Below are 14,997 nucleotides of genomic sequence, written 5' to 3' on the forward strand. Positions count from 1 at the left end.
AGATTACTTCTAGCCCCGCCGCATTTTCCTTGGGCCGGCAGCGTAACCAGGACCAGGAGCACAAAGCTGCTTGCCAGTTGCCGCCCGCCGGTGATTGTTCTTTCTTCCACCCAGCGACGGCCAGTAGGATGGGTTGTTCGTGGCAACTTGCAAGAATTTCTTCCCTTGGTAGATCCCCATGTGGTGGGATTGTAGTCCAGCCAAAAGCTAGTGGTTTCTTGCTTGACTCACTCGGATCTGGGCAGCATCTGGGGTTGAGCTAGTCTAGGCACCGCTGCTTTTTTTTTTTTGGCCCCCTGGTGGCCAAGTGCCATGTTTATGGGAATCCTCAGCGCAGGAACGTGCGCAACCGCTGCTGCTTTGCTTTATCCGTGGCCACAACTTGCAGGAATATCTGATGTGCTAGATGACAATACAAGGAGGTGAAGTTCTCTTCGCTATTTCATCAGACAATTAAGGCTCGGGTTGCTGAAGCACAGTAGTAGGGGGCTGTTGGTCCGTGATTCCGTGTAGAACGGCCAAGCAAATTAACACATGAAATTGAGGCGGAAGAAGATTTTAACTGGTAGCCCTGAAACGTTAACGGTGGATCCCTTCGCAGTCGGTGAGGCATACGTACGCATATTCTCTGCATTTCCACCCAGCTGGAGGCGACACTGCCACTTGCACTGGCTTTTGAGCTTAAGTCAGAAGATTGCAACTGCTTTTGTCTTCACAAATCGGGACACTGTCTCGCGTTATCTTTTTGTCCGATTCCTTACTCCATTCTTGAGTAGTATGAGTCATGTCTTTTCCTTTCCATAACCCACCCACCAGGGGCAGTCAGACAAATCCTTCTTATTTCCTACTAACCACCACCAGGGACAAGTCAGAAGCTCGGAATGCAATGCAAGCATCTCATCGGTGCGTCGCCAGCGGAGCACGGTGCTCCTCGCGAAAGGTCATGTGCGTGGCACATGCTGTCGGTGCCACTCTCGGCTCAAGATCCGAGCTCGTTCCATTTTTCTTGCGTGTGGTGTTCTCAACTCTTGAGAATACAATCAGCACGATCTACCATGCGAGGGGTTAACAAGACTCGGATCGAAACGATTGTTTGCAGTTACCTCTCAGAGCAAGACTAATAGAAACGCCGGCTGTGCTAGCTGAGAGGATGCCAGGTCACACGCAAGCACGGAGTGGTGGTGACGGACCCCACGTAGCAATCAATGTTATGCAAATTTAGTAGCAACGTGGAGGTGGGGGATAGGCTTGAGCTGACAAACAGTGCATACGCCCGCTTCCAGTCGGCGATGAACAAGTTGCCCGCTGTCTTCTCTCTCCAACTTTCTCTCTCTGCCATGTAGGATGAAGCTGACGTGTTTCTCCATTTCGCCTGCCTCATTGGCTTTATTATACTTGCTCTCAGAGATTCGTCCCCAATGTTCCTCCTCCGTGTGGTCGGTCGGCCTCACATGGCACGCATTACAGGTGCTCAGGCACAGGCCCATGCTCAGGCAGCGCGTGGCCTCGTGCGCTCATCTTTGCACAGGTTACCTGTGGCTGCCTGTGCCGCTCTCTTCGGAGTTCGGATGCAGTTGCTACCTCGACGCATGGCGTGAGTAAGCAGGGGGCACGAGGCGGGCGTGGCTGGTTGCAGCGAGGAACTGGGCTGGGATCTGTCCCGGCACGAGGCCATCGGCGCCGCCGAGATCGCGGCCGTGTGCCGCGCGCGAGGCCGGCCGAGGCACGCGGGCGCGGGACGGCCTGTACGTGGCCACGCGGGCGTAACGTGCGCCACCGCCGAGGGTTGCCGGGTCACTACTGACCACGGCAGAGGGGCTTCAGTTGCCTACCACACAAACAAGCGGGGGGATAGGTCCTGCCGCTCGCGCGCGCAGGAAGCGCCTCCGTTTCGTCTTGCGACACCCGCGGGGTGTCACGAAGCGTAGCTTGTGCAGCGTGCTGCCGCCGTGCGCGCGGCGCGGCCCAGCGCTCACCGACAGCCACTACGTTGCGGCTGCCGCGGCCCCCGGCACATCATCCATGGGCCGCGCGTCACGGCCTCACGGGCCCTGACCTCTCACCTGCACAAATCACAAGTAGCGCGCTGGTATTCTGTCATCTGGCTGGCCCGGCGTGCTGTAAAATCACGCGGGCACCGTGTCCTAGTCGACGACGGAGCCGTCGCGTCGACGAGACGGAGGTCATCGTCAGCCAGTTTGTGAAACCAAGCTCGCCCTGCGACGCCAACTCAATGAGGCGATGAGACGCAATGCACGACAAGGATGTGGGTGGAAAAACACAGGAAAATGCAACATGTTCTGACGTAACAAATTCGTCAGGTACTTACCCCATGTAGTGACTGAAATTACTGGCATTAGCAAAGTGATCGACAGCGAAACTTACCAGTTAACATTTATGCTCTATGTTTTCTCCAGATGTTATTCTGACGTTTGGCACAGCTCAAGGGCGTTGCTAGCCTTCATCCTCGTAATCAAATTAGCCATTTGTACACGCTGCAGGTATTCATGTAGTACATCTTTACAGGCATATAATTTGCCAAACAATTCCTTTCATGTAGTATTTGCCTAGCATTGCTTTTTTTTTTTTGAAGGGCAACGGGGGAAAGGTTCCCCACCTGATTTTCAATTGATAGGCTCTGTAGCCAGAATCATACAACAGTTTTGAGGTGTTACAGGGAGGTGATGAGCATTGCTAGCTTATTACATGGGAGAAAGAAGTGAACACCAGGACTCAGCAATCGTCATGTCTTCCCTGGGCAGGCGCCATGCCCACAATCTGGCATCTTCGCGGCATGAGTTCAGGAGGAGCGGGAGCGAGGGAGCGACTCCGTCGAACACCACCCGGTTCCTGTGTTTCCAGATGTTCCAGCAACATAGGAAGATGAACAGAGTTGTGTTTTGCAGGGATGGAGCTGGGGGTCGCCATGGAGTGCAGCGTGTCGACGGTCAGCGGCAGGTCGACGCCAACGTGTTGCCATAGCGACGCAGCAACCGGGCAGGCGAAGACGAGGTGATCCACCGTCTCGGGGTGGTTTCTACACAGCTCGCACGTTGCGTCGGTGACGATGGATTTCTTGAGGAGGTTGCTGCGGCTGTGAACACGACGCTGCACAAGTAGCCAGACAAAGAATTGGACCCTTGGGGGAGCCCGATTCTTCCAGACAAAGTCGGAGCAGGCGGTGTGGGGTGTGTGGGCGGCCATGAGTGCCTTGTATAGCGATGAGGTGTCCAAGCAGCCATCGGCTTTCTGGAAGGCACATACCCGGACGTCATCTCCATGCCGTAGTCGTACCGGTGTGAGGAGCAGCTCTAGCTTGGCGCGTTCCTCCGCAGCCGCCCTGGTGCGCCTTGGTCGAAGGAGGGTGTCGACGCTGTGCAGCAGGGCGTCCTTGACCGAGGCATTTGGCCTCGTTGCATGACTGTGGAGCGCCGGGAGGAGTTCTGAAAGGGGCTCCTCACCCAACCAGGAGTCATCCCAGAAGGAGGTCGCAGCCCCGTCGGCCACTCGGACCGTGGTGACCGCGCGGTAGAGCGGTAGGAGGCTGCGGAGCGCGTTCCAGTGTTGCCCCTGCACGTCTCCCTCCAGGGTTGCGAGGCAGATTCGTTGACGCACCCAGCGCGCCCATGATGAGAGGTCTGGATGGTGTAGGCGATGGATCATCTTGAGGAGTAAGCATTGGTTTTGGACGCTCAGATTCTTGAGGCCAAGTCCGCCATTCTCCTTTGGAACGTAGACATTGTCCCATGCGACAAGGCACTTGGCTCCGCTGGTCTTGTCGCCGCCAGACCACATGAATGATCTGCGTTTAGTGTCCAGGGCTCCAATTACACCTTTCGACAGTTCCGTCGCCCCCATGGCGTAGATGAGCAGGTTGCCAAGAACGGAGTCGGCGAGCACAGCGCGGCCCATCGTGTTGAGCAGTGAGGCTTTCCGCCCGGCCAAGTATTTTTCTGCTCTGCTGATCATCGGGGAGAAGGTGGAGAGTCGTAGCTTCTCGTGCGACAGTGGGAGGCCAAGATATGACTGAGGGAATTGCTCCTTGCGGCATCCAAGTATGGAGACACATTGCTGTAGGAGGGAGGAGCTCACGGCCATCGGCACTAGGGTGCTTTTGTGAAAGTTGATCTTCAGCCCGGTTGCGTGTGCAAAGCTGTCCAGACTGTCCTTCAGCCTCTGAACGGAGTCGATGTCTACCCGCACCAGTATCAAGGTGTCGTCGGCATATTGCATGACCGGGCATGGGCAATCCGGGGACAGGGGGTGCTTGATCGTCGGGTCTTTCTTGATGAGCAGGAACAGATATGGGGACAGTGGATCTCCTTGGCGCAATCCCTTCCTGCAGGTGAACCAGGGCCCTAGCGTGCCATTCACAAGCACTGCAGATTTGGATGTACTGAGCAGTTGGAGAATCCAGGCACACCAACGCTCTGGGAAGCCTCGTGCGCGCATGATCCGCAGTAGACTGCTCCAGAGAACTGTGTCGAAAGCCTTGGCGAAGTCTAGCTTGAGCACAAGCGTGGGTACCTTCCTTTTGTGGCAGCATTGTACCAGTTCCATGGCGTAGACGAACGATTCGGATATGGATCGCCCTTGTAAGAAGCCTGTCTGGTCCAGGTCGATGAGGTGGTGGAGCTCGCACTACAACCGTGTGGTGAGTATCTTTGATGCAACCTTGACATCGCAGTTCTGGAGGTAGATTGGCCGGAACGCGTTCACGGTCACCGCCGCAGCCGCCTTGGGGATGAGGACGATGTATGAGCGGTTGATACGCTCGTGCTCCACGTCCAGGTTGTGGAAGCCTTCCAGGAACGCCATGAGGCACGGTCGCACTGTGGACCACGCGGCCTTGTAGAAGCTGGGGCCGAAGCCGTCTGGGCCCGGCGCGCTGTGCGCGTTCATGCCGCGGATAGCGGCGTGGGCCTCTGAGCAGGAGAAGGGCGCAAGCAGGGTCGCAGTCGAGATGGTGTTGCTGTCGTCGTACAACGCCTCCACGTCGAAACCCCAGATGGCGTCCCCGGCCGTCCCCAGGGTGTTCTGGAAGTGTGCCGTGAGCGTCGTCATCTTCGCGTCGTGGGCGGTCACCGTCTGCCCGTCCACCTCGATCGACTTGATTTGGTTCGCACGGTGGCGGTGACTGGCATTGGCGTGGAAGAACTTCGTGTTGCCGTCACCCTCCTTGATCGCCCGGACTTTGCCTCGCTGTTTCCAAGCCGTAGCCCGCTCTTGCAGCGCGAGAGCGAGGCGGTCTTGGCTGAGGCGTCGGAGCAGTTGTTCACCTGCAGTCAAACATCGGCCTTCCTCTGCGGTGTCAAATAGGTAAATCAAGAAGCGGCAATTGTGGTGGAGTTGAGGTGGGGAGCATTTTACCCGGGCCCAAACCTTTGCCACGCGATGCACCGCCTTAAGGGATGCGGCCAGTGCTCCAGCCGTGTCATCGGGAGAAACTGCATCATGCCAAGCCGGGAGCACCGAGGGCAGGAAGTCCGAGTGCAGGAGCCAAGCATTTTCAAACCGGAAAGTGTTGGTTTTGGGGATGTTTGAGGAAAGGTGGACGAGGAGAGGCGTGTGATTGGATGTCATGCGTTTGTGAGGTGATGGAGGAGTTGGGGAAGAGGAAGCTCATCTCGGTGTTAAAGAAGATCATATCCAAGCGTTCCAAAGTTGGGTCCTCTCTACCGTTCGACCAAGTGAAGCGCCGGTCAAGGAGTGGGTGTTCATCCGGTGCCAAGGCATCCACGGTTTAGTTGAACAGGGAGCTGAGGGTGTGGTTGAAAGTGTCATTGTTTTTATCGGATGGCCACCTGATCAGGTTGAAGTCACCGGCAATCACCCACGCGTGATTCGTGCGTTCCGGGATGTGCTACAGCGAGTTCAGGAACTCAGCCGCATTTGTGTGCACCGCAGGGCCGTAGACATTTGTGACGGCGAAGGTGAAGTCGGACATGGTGGAGGTTAGAGTGGTAGTGAGGGAGTAGTGTTGCGTAGAGCTTGAGACGAGCGTGAACGCACGAGGATCCCAAGCCGTGAGGATTCTGCCCCGGCTCCCGGAGGCGTCTAGGCAGCAGAAGTCAGCGAGGGAGGGGGGGGGAGGAAGGAGCGAGCTTTGAGCGAGTTTGTGGTAGCGAGCTTAGTTTCCTGGAGGCAGGCGATCGAGGTGTTGCAGTGTGCAATGTGGTCGCGGACTGAGGTGCATTTGTCACGATCGCCCAAACCCCGGACATTCCAACAGAGGAGGTTAAAAGTACGACCGTCACTCGTCATAACCGATCGCTAAACACCAGGGGTTTATAAGTGGCTAGGGCCACACGATCGGAGGTCAGACAAGCGAGACACCGGGCAACCACAGACTGACACCGAGCTAAACACAGGACTAAGGAGAACAACCACCCATCACGCAGGACGGGGCACGGACTACAGACTGACACCGAGCAACTACTAGTGGAGGGGAGCACAGAGATTCCGATGATCGCGGCACGACACGAACGGTTGCTAACAGAATGAGGCAAAACAACACTTGGACCGTGATCGTGGTTCAGGGGTGGACTCATCCCAGCTTGGTGTCCACCGAGGCGATGCTCTTCTCTTCCGCACAGCCCATCCCCGCCGCGCTGACGAGCTCGCGGAGGGTGGAGGCGCCCAGGGGCTTGGCGATGCCGGAGAGGAGTCCCTTCTTCTGGACCTCCTCCTTGAGCTTGCGGGAGCAAGGCTCCAGGGCGTTCTTTAGGGCCTTGAGGTGCATGGCCTTTGTCTCAGCCGAGACGAAAAGGCCTCCGGCCGCGCGCGCCAGGCGTTCGCTCTCGCGGCGGGGCTCGAGCGACGGCAAGTTGCGGGTCCTACGCGCTCTGGCCACAGGCTGGGTGGGCGACGGTGGAGGGGGTGGCGGCAGGTTCTCTGGCGAGAGGTCAGGTGGCGCAAAGGTGATGATGAGTGGGAGCTGGGGAAGTGGCGGGAGGAGGGGCGCGGCCGGGGAGCCGTAGTAGCGGTCACGGAAACCCGGCAGGCCGGGGTTCAGGAAGAAGAGGGTTGTGGGTTTGGGCCCTGTAGGTCCCCTGTGGGTTGTATGGGCCAAAAGTCGCGTGAAGGTGGCCGCGTAGAGCTGCTGGAGGGGGTGGAGGGGGGGTGGTGGAGCCAGCCCAAAGAAGGGAGGCGGCGGGGGGAGGGCTGATGGGGGTGGCGGTGGTGGAGGCCCAAAAAAGGGCAGGTAGTTGTCGTCGCCGTTGCGCTGCCAGGCAAAGGGGGTCGCGAGCTGCACGACGCCGCCGTCCCTGCCCGGCGAGGAGATGAGAAGCCGCGCGGGACCCTTGCTGGTGAAGCCGTCTCCAGAATGATGCGCAGGGAGCTGTAGTCGTGCCCGCCGAGGCACGCCGGGTCGATCTCCATGACGTGGCCGACACCGGCGAAGGCTGCACGGATGTGGTTGGGGAACCAGTGCTCGAGGGGGAAGTCACTGGCGGAGACGAAGACGAGCCAGGACTCCTCAGCGGTGAAGCGGTTGTCCGTGTCCTCCGGGGGCTCGAACTCGATGGAGTAGTCGGCGTGGTCGACATGGCCGTGGTTGACGGTGGTGTCCCGATCCCCGAAGGTGCTGAAGCGCAGGAGCATGGCCCCCCGCGAGGATGGCATCAGGTCCACCTGGGGCGGCGCTCCCGCAGGGAAGATGCGGCGAAGGGCGTCCCAGACCTTGGGTGCAGGGTTTACTGCAGCATGCGCAGGGGAGATGAACGCGAAGGCATAGCGGGATGCCTCCATCCAATCGCCTTGAGGCACCCAGACCTGGAGGAACTCGAGCGGTTGGTTGGGGTCGGGGGCGTCGGGGACGTCGTCGCTCTCCACCTCCTCCTCCTCAGAACTAGTGTCCGACTCGCCCACGCCCTGCGCGGCGTCGTCCGGGGCGGTGTCCCAGCTCAGTCCACCGGCCGATGCCAGGTCGAACGGGGGCAGGGGGCAGCGGCACGCGGGGCGTCCCTGGAGGCGCGTGGCGAGGCGCGTCGCGCCACAGGGGGTGGCGGGGCCGGGCGGTCAGGGCCATCCCCAACGCAGCGAACGTCCCGCATGTCGGGGGAAACAGCACTCCGGGGGGGGGGGGCTCGAGCTTGAGGAGGGGATCATGTTGATTGGAGCGAAGGCTGTAGAGGCGAACGCAGGGGTTTGAGCTGGAGTGGGGGGTGGCGTGGCGGTGTGGGGTGAAGGGGACCGGGTGGACCGGCATGCGGCTCGCCATCGTCGGGATGGTGGGGTGGCGAGGCCAGGGGGTGAGGTCGTGCTCCAGGACCATGGTGCACCGGTGTGTCGGTGGCCAACCCCGCGACACCGCCGGCAACGGACAGTGTTGTGGTTTGTGGAGACCCACATCCGGGTGGCGTAGTGCACCCGCCTAATCCCAGAGGGTGAGTACTCGGGGAAGCGCTATGCAATTCGGCAGGTCTACCTAGGGATCAAGAACACAAGAACACTCGAGGATTTAGAGTGGTTCGGGCCGCCGGAGCGTAATACCCTACATCCACTGTGAGTTGTATTGCTCTTGCATATGAATGAATCTATCCTCTGCCCAGGCTGGGTACTGGCCTCTGCCGGGACTTCTTCGGCCCCCGTTTCTCTAACGGGCGTCTCCCTTTATAGCCCAAGGGGACACGTACACATGCGTTGAGACCCCGACAGGTGGGTCCAACGCGACTGTATAGTATACTGCACAAAAGGCATTAATGGTGCTACAGTGGTTGAGAATCTCTCCCCGGATACGCTTCATCGCCCTGTGGACTCTCTGACCGAGGAGTGGATTCACCTGTCCCGTCGGCGAGGCGCCCGTTGAGGTAGTGTAGGTTGCGGCGTAGACTGTTGGGTCTACCGCGTAGGCGTCATGATGGGCGAAGGCGAGCCGTCGTGTCCAACTGGCGTAGCAGACTGACATGCGTGGCATGGGCGGCGCCAGCGGCTGCATTGTGTGCCTTGGTAACGCGCGATCAACAGTGCATCCTGGCAAAAGTCGCCTCGGGTTCTGCTGTGCAGAGCGCACTCACGTCTCCCGTATTGAATGCGGTAGGTGGGCGAGTCTTCCCGAGGAAACTTCGCGGCCGCGCGCGTGCCTGCGCCTGCGGACACGTGGCGGCTCCGGACCTGCCCCAGGCGGGGTGTCTGTTCCCTCCCCGCTGAGGGGTCCGGATAGTATATGGGGGTCCGGGACCCCGTGGGAGGTCCGGGGCCCCCAGCTGTTTTGGCTGAGCGCTCCCTTCTCCGGGACACGCGGCGTCACCGGACCCTTCCCTAGCAAGGAATGGGTCTGGGGCCGCTGACCGGGTGAGAAGGGCTTCGGACCGCGGGGGTCCGGCTGCTCAGGCCGTCAGCGCGTAGTCAAGGATAACTACGAGGCTCTCGCCTAGACACAGCAAGAGGGGGTACCCTAGTCCAGAGGTACCGACAGATAGGGTCCCGGCAGTCGCGAACGTGATGATCAGAGGCCAGGCACCGAAAGCACCCGGCACCTGAGAGGGGGGTAGGGTTGCGTGGGGGAGCAGCTCTTGGGGGGGGGGGGGCTGGTGGGGTTTTAGCAGCGCAGAGGTATGGCGCGGGCGCTGTAGGTTGCTGTGCGGGGGCGGCGGGCGCGGGCGCGGAGGTATGGCAAATGAAGGCGCCTGCTGGCTGGGCAAGGGCAGCGGGCGCGGCACCGGCCGATGTGTCAAGAGCTGGAAGGGGAAGGAGTGGGGGCAGGGTTGCCGCAGCAGGGGCGCGATATGGCAGGCGTATCCGGAGGATATGGCCGTCTTGTCGACTGAATGCGTGCCCGAGCCTTGAGCCCAACGCCCCCGTTGACAGCGCGCGGTTGACGTCGCACAGTGGCCGGTAGGTCGGGAGTAAAGGCCGCATCTTCAACCCCCGGGAACGACGAAGCAGCAGCAATGGCGGAAGCTTCCAGGGAATGGAGGAGAAAGAGGTTGCCCCCAAAATACAAATGACCGCGGACAACGATCGCATTAGCCACATTCTGATTCGCAACCAGGAACCTAAAAACGTAATCCTTAACCCAAAAAGCTTTAATCTTTTTGGGAGGTGCCGTTAGTAGGAACGTTAGCATGTTGGTGACAAAAGCTTGGTTGAAGCGGGGGGAGCGTGAGGGGGGGGGGGGGGTGATCCAGATGGCCGCTGGGAGAGAGTGGTGGAGTGGGAGGACAGAACCTGGAGTGGCAGCGGTGTGGAAGTCGGCGAGCAGCCGGTTCTACTCCAGGTGCCCCGGCCGGCAGAGCGCACTGTCCCGGCGGCCGGCGGGCGGCGCGGCTGCAGTCTTCAGGCGGGGCGTCGCAGGCGCAGGTGAGGTGAGGTGCCGGGGTTGGAGGTGGAGGGGCTGGAGGTTTGGGGATGGTCGATGGCGGCGGTGGCTGCGAGAGCGCGGGGGGCGCGCCCGCCGTCGCCCCTGGGCTCGCGAGGGGCGAGCACAGGAGCCATCTCATTCTCCCATGGTTGGTGGCTTCCCCGGGAGAGGATTGGGCTGGGGAGCTCAGGATGCAGCGCCGTCAGGAATTGAGAGCGCGCGCTCAGCGCTGGAATGTCGGTCAGCGGCTTCTCGTTCACTTCATCCAGCATTGCTTTTTTGAAACACTGAATTCTTCTCAATGTATGAGTGAAGAAAGCAAACTTGATATTTACAGTTGGTTTCTCACGCAACCTCTGGTTTAAATTGTAGCATAGGGCCCTAAACTTCCATTGAGAAACTACATACAATCGGTTGCAGCCTCATCTCGTCTTCTTAACCAAACATGTGATTTAGACCCCCTTGATGTTTTGCATCTTCTCAAGTTTCCTTTTGTGTTCCTTACTGGGAATAAGCAACCAAAAAAGAGTTGCCATGCTGAACTGCAGAGGTTATTCTACCCCTTTCTGAGTAAACCAAAAAGGCTCCCTAAAAAAGGTAAACCAAAAAGGAATGATCACAGAGCATAGACTGTAAACTGAAATATGTCTCAGCTGCAAACAACAGTTTGTATTTCTTCCTTTGCCTGATACATCACCGAAAATTACCTTTACTGATAAGTTATATGATGCCATAATTTATTTTAGCCCATTGCCTTACATATTAAGCAACATCATCTCATACAAGAGAAATGATTTTCTCAATTTCCCACTAAAAAAATCCATGTTCAATTGCAGTCCTCCAGTCAATTTAAGATTATCTCAGCTGAAAATTGTCTTACACTAGAAGAATGGAATTTCATTCTGTCAATCACATTGGTAGCTTGCACTTTACGACAAAGATAATTAATACCTAAGGCACTTCTGTTATTTTCTTTCATGACTTCTGATTGTGCGAATCTAAATACAAAAGTATAATTTCTCTGCTGACAAAGGCTACTTGTTGTTGTTGTAGTATAATTTCTCTGCTGGTAAACTATGCTAGGTCCATTTATGTTTTATTGTGTGCGTCCAGGTATACAAACATGTTTAGACCCCTTGGCTGACATGTACAGTGAGATATGCATGACTTTATGCAAAATTCCTCGACAGATGGAGATAAACTAACTAAATGTGAGCTCAGTTTGGCTCTTGAAGGTGGCAACACAAATGGTTTTTTTTTTCCGCGACCGTGCCAGAGCACGAATGGCTATGGCAACTCAAATTTCATTCAATGGTGCTGTAAACTCTACAATCAGTATATGCCAACAAGAACTGAGGAAGTACTTAATATTTTGAATGAACAAGTTGTATATCATGGACCATGTAATTCAGATGATTTTGAAGGTAAAATGACCTGAATGCATTCTTGATCAAATGGAGCAAATACCCATGAATTCTATCTTTCTTTTGTGGCGTTTTGTTGTTTCTTTGAACCATTATGTGTAAGGTTTGCATTGCAGACCGCGCAATGCGCTTTGACACTTTCAACATCACAGACGAGGCCAACAAAGAATTTCAAGGTTGGTCTATGCAGCTCTAACACTCTACACTTCCATTAAATCCAAACAATCTGATGTAACATATACTCAGTGATAACAAGAGATGCTATGATACAACTCAGCACTATATCTTCATCGTCAATAAGCTAATTGCCCACAACAGGAAACAGACCCCCTTCACAAGGAATCAACTCAAAGAATGGAGCTTACTTGCACGGGCTGCTTGGCAATGAGGGCTCCGTTCGGCAATGCCTGAGACCGCCAGAGAAGATGCGAGCGAAGGCCTGCAGGTTCTCGTCTGAGGGGCTTGTGTGTATCTTTCTTGGATACGGTAAGACGCAAGGTCCGCAGAACATCACCCCGCCCATCCCCCTCGCCTCTTCCTCGCTCCCCTCCTCATCGCTGCCATCGTCCGCGACCTTGTTGTTCGGCTTGACCACCATCTGCTGCTTCTTGGGCGTAAGCAGCTTCGGGGACGGTGGAGGTATGGGGTGCGCACGGTTGAGGACGCGGAGCACGCGGCTCGGGTTGGGCGCCACGGAGAGGCCGCTGAGAGAGACGGCAGGCGAGAGGTGGAGGGCGTGGCAGGCGGCCGGGGACGGCGGGACCGCGACGAGGCTCGCGGCCACGTTGAGGAGGCCGTGGACCCTGCCGGAGGGGCGGCGCACGCCGACCGCGAACATGGAGGGGGAGCCGACGGGGCGGGATAGGAGGCGGTGGTCGCCGAGCAGGAATCGCGCGGAGCCCACGAGCGAGTCCCCGCCGAGGTGCCAGGAGCCCGCGGCGGCCGCGTAGATCTCGACGGAGACAGCGGCGCGGGAGTCCTCGGCGAGCGAGGCCTCGCGCACGCGGAAGAGGAGCCGCGCGTGCCACGCCGGGTCGAGCCCGCCCGCCGTGTCGGGCCGGGTCTGGAGCTTGTGCCCGGCGTCCACCCAGGCCACAGCATACGCCTGCAGCCGCCGCCGCAGGCCGGAGGGGGGCTTGAGCCCCTGGGCGGAGATGAGGGTCACCTCCAGCAGCCGCTCGCCCTCGGGTAACCCCAATCCAGCCTCCTCGTCCGGCGCCTCCATCGCCGGCGAGCGGCGGAGAGGGTTTCGCGATTGGGGACGGGAGGGCGAGACCCCCCGAGACGGCGGTGGGTTTGGGCGGGCGGTTGGATTTGAGGAAGGTTTTGGGTTTTTTTTTGTTTTTTTATCCATGCCATTACAATTTGCTAACTTCTGAGATATGCCATTACAATTCACCTATTTTGAAATCTGCCATTACAATTTTTCGTTTCTTTGAATCGTGCCATTTTATACGTCTTTGATGCCACTTGCAGACCCCGTATTTTTGTATGGCCCAAAATACACATGTTGCTTCTCTCCCAACACTCACTGACGTATGGGGCCCACACATCAGCTTCTTCTTCAACCTTCGGTGCTTCTTCTTCCTGCATCCCCTCCGCTGGCTCCCCTCCGCCGGCGCCCCCCTCCCCTGGCTCCCCTCCGTCGGCGCGAATTCTCCCCAGCATCCCCCGCGCGCCCACACCCCTGCATCCCCCGCCACCTCACTACCCCGCATCCCGCCCCGGACGGGCGAGCTCCGTGGGCGGGCGAGCAGGCCGAGCGGGCGCGGCCCTCCCCTGCTTCGGCCGTGGGCGGAGCGTGTGGCAGCCAGCACGGCAGAGCGCGCGGCGGCTGTAACACCCCGGGTGTTTACACAGTATTTTAATTAGGTGCCTGCACAGTAATTGTGTAGGTTTGCTATACTTTGTGTGCTCGATTTAAGTGAAAAGGGTCTTTTTGTAATTATGAAAGGTTATAAGTGTAATTATGATTTTATGTAAGGTCCTTTATAAAGTTATTTGTGTTTATAGCTTTTATGGAGGGTGTTTGTGCAAAATTTCAGTGCATTTATTGCATGGCATCAAATTTTGCTTGAAGGTCTACATTTGAAGTGAAATTGCTTTGAAAAAGACAAATTTCCTGGAATTCAAAATCCCTTCAACAATTTTAATTTTAGCTCTTGAAGCTTTGGCCAAATAAATTTTTGCACAACATCAAAGTTGTAGATCTTGAAATTTTGAACAACTTTCATGTTGGGCACTTTTCCATTTGAGCTTTGGTTTAAAAGTTATTACTGGTTTACAATTTAGTCCCTGGAACTTTTGGAAATTGCAAAATCGCCCTTATGACCATCTCCCCCTCCCTGCTCTGCTTCTCGCCGCCGGCCACCGACAGCGTCGCCGTGGAGCGCCTTCCCGGCTTTCCCGGCCATTACTTCGCCGTGCGCTGGCTTCCACGCGTCGCCGGCGAGCTCCTCCCCCTCCTGTTGCCTCGCGCTGGAGCCTCCACCCCTCGCCACGCACCCCCGCCACGCCCAGAACCTCCCCGACGGCCGCCACCGCGACGCCGCCGTGGAGCGTCCCCTGCAGAGCCCGCCGCTCTATTCTAGCGAGCTCCCGAGCACTACAAGAGCCCCAGAACTCGATTTCGTGCTTCCCTTCGCTCTCTCATCGCTCCCACGCCGCAGAACGCCGCCGCCGCCCTGCTTGAATCCCGGCGAGCTCCACCCCGCCGCGGAGCCGCCACCCCAGACCCGCTCCACCCCTACAGCCCCCACCCTTAGCACCGTCTTGACCTCGCGCAGCTCCCAGGCCACTTCCCCTCGCCCAAACCTCACCGGAGCACCCTCGCCGTTGCTCGCCTCCGCCGCCGACCCGCCCTGCTCTGCCGAGCCGCCGCTTCCGAGCCTCTCCCCGCGACCCTAGGCCACCCAGAGGTGCGCCTTGCACCCGTGAAGCTCACGCACCCCTCCACTCTCGCCGCCGGTGAGCCCCTCGCCGGGAAATCGCCGGTCAACCGCCGCCCCCTCTCTCTGACCCGGCCCAGGGACCTCGGGGTGGAAGAAACAAAACTTTAGGGTGTTATTTGAATAGACCTAGACTCATGTGAATAGTGCACTAAGGACTGCTTTGTAATTTTTTTCAGTGAACTTTGAAATTCTAGATCAATTCATAGAAAATTCGTAAAATAGCAAATCTTGATGTTTTGGAATCCTTTTGGAGAGCTCTATGCAGTAGAACCATAATATGTTAGGCTTTAGTTGCCAGTTTTTGCTGTATAAATGG

General features: G+C 57.6%; 1 protein-coding gene across 1 annotated transcript; it reads right to left on the reverse strand.

Moving 5' to 3' along the window:
- Window positions 1-11,907: 11,907 nt before the first annotated feature.
- Window positions 11,908-13,060, reverse strand: LOC120693326. The gene has a single exon (XM_039976743.1). The coding sequence runs from the start codon at window positions 12,953-12,955 to the stop codon at window positions 12,092-12,094; it is 864 nt and encodes a 287-aa protein (XP_039832677.1). The 5' UTR covers window positions 12,956-13,060; the 3' UTR covers window positions 11,908-12,091.
- Between the last annotated feature and the right edge of the window lie 1,937 nt (window positions 13,061-14,997).

Source organism: Panicum virgatum, chromosome 9N, assembly GCF_016808335.1.
Source record: "Panicum virgatum strain AP13 chromosome 9N, P.virgatum_v5, whole genome shotgun sequence".
In the NCBI taxonomy this organism is placed as follows: domain Eukaryota; kingdom Viridiplantae; phylum Streptophyta; class Magnoliopsida; order Poales; family Poaceae; genus Panicum; species Panicum virgatum.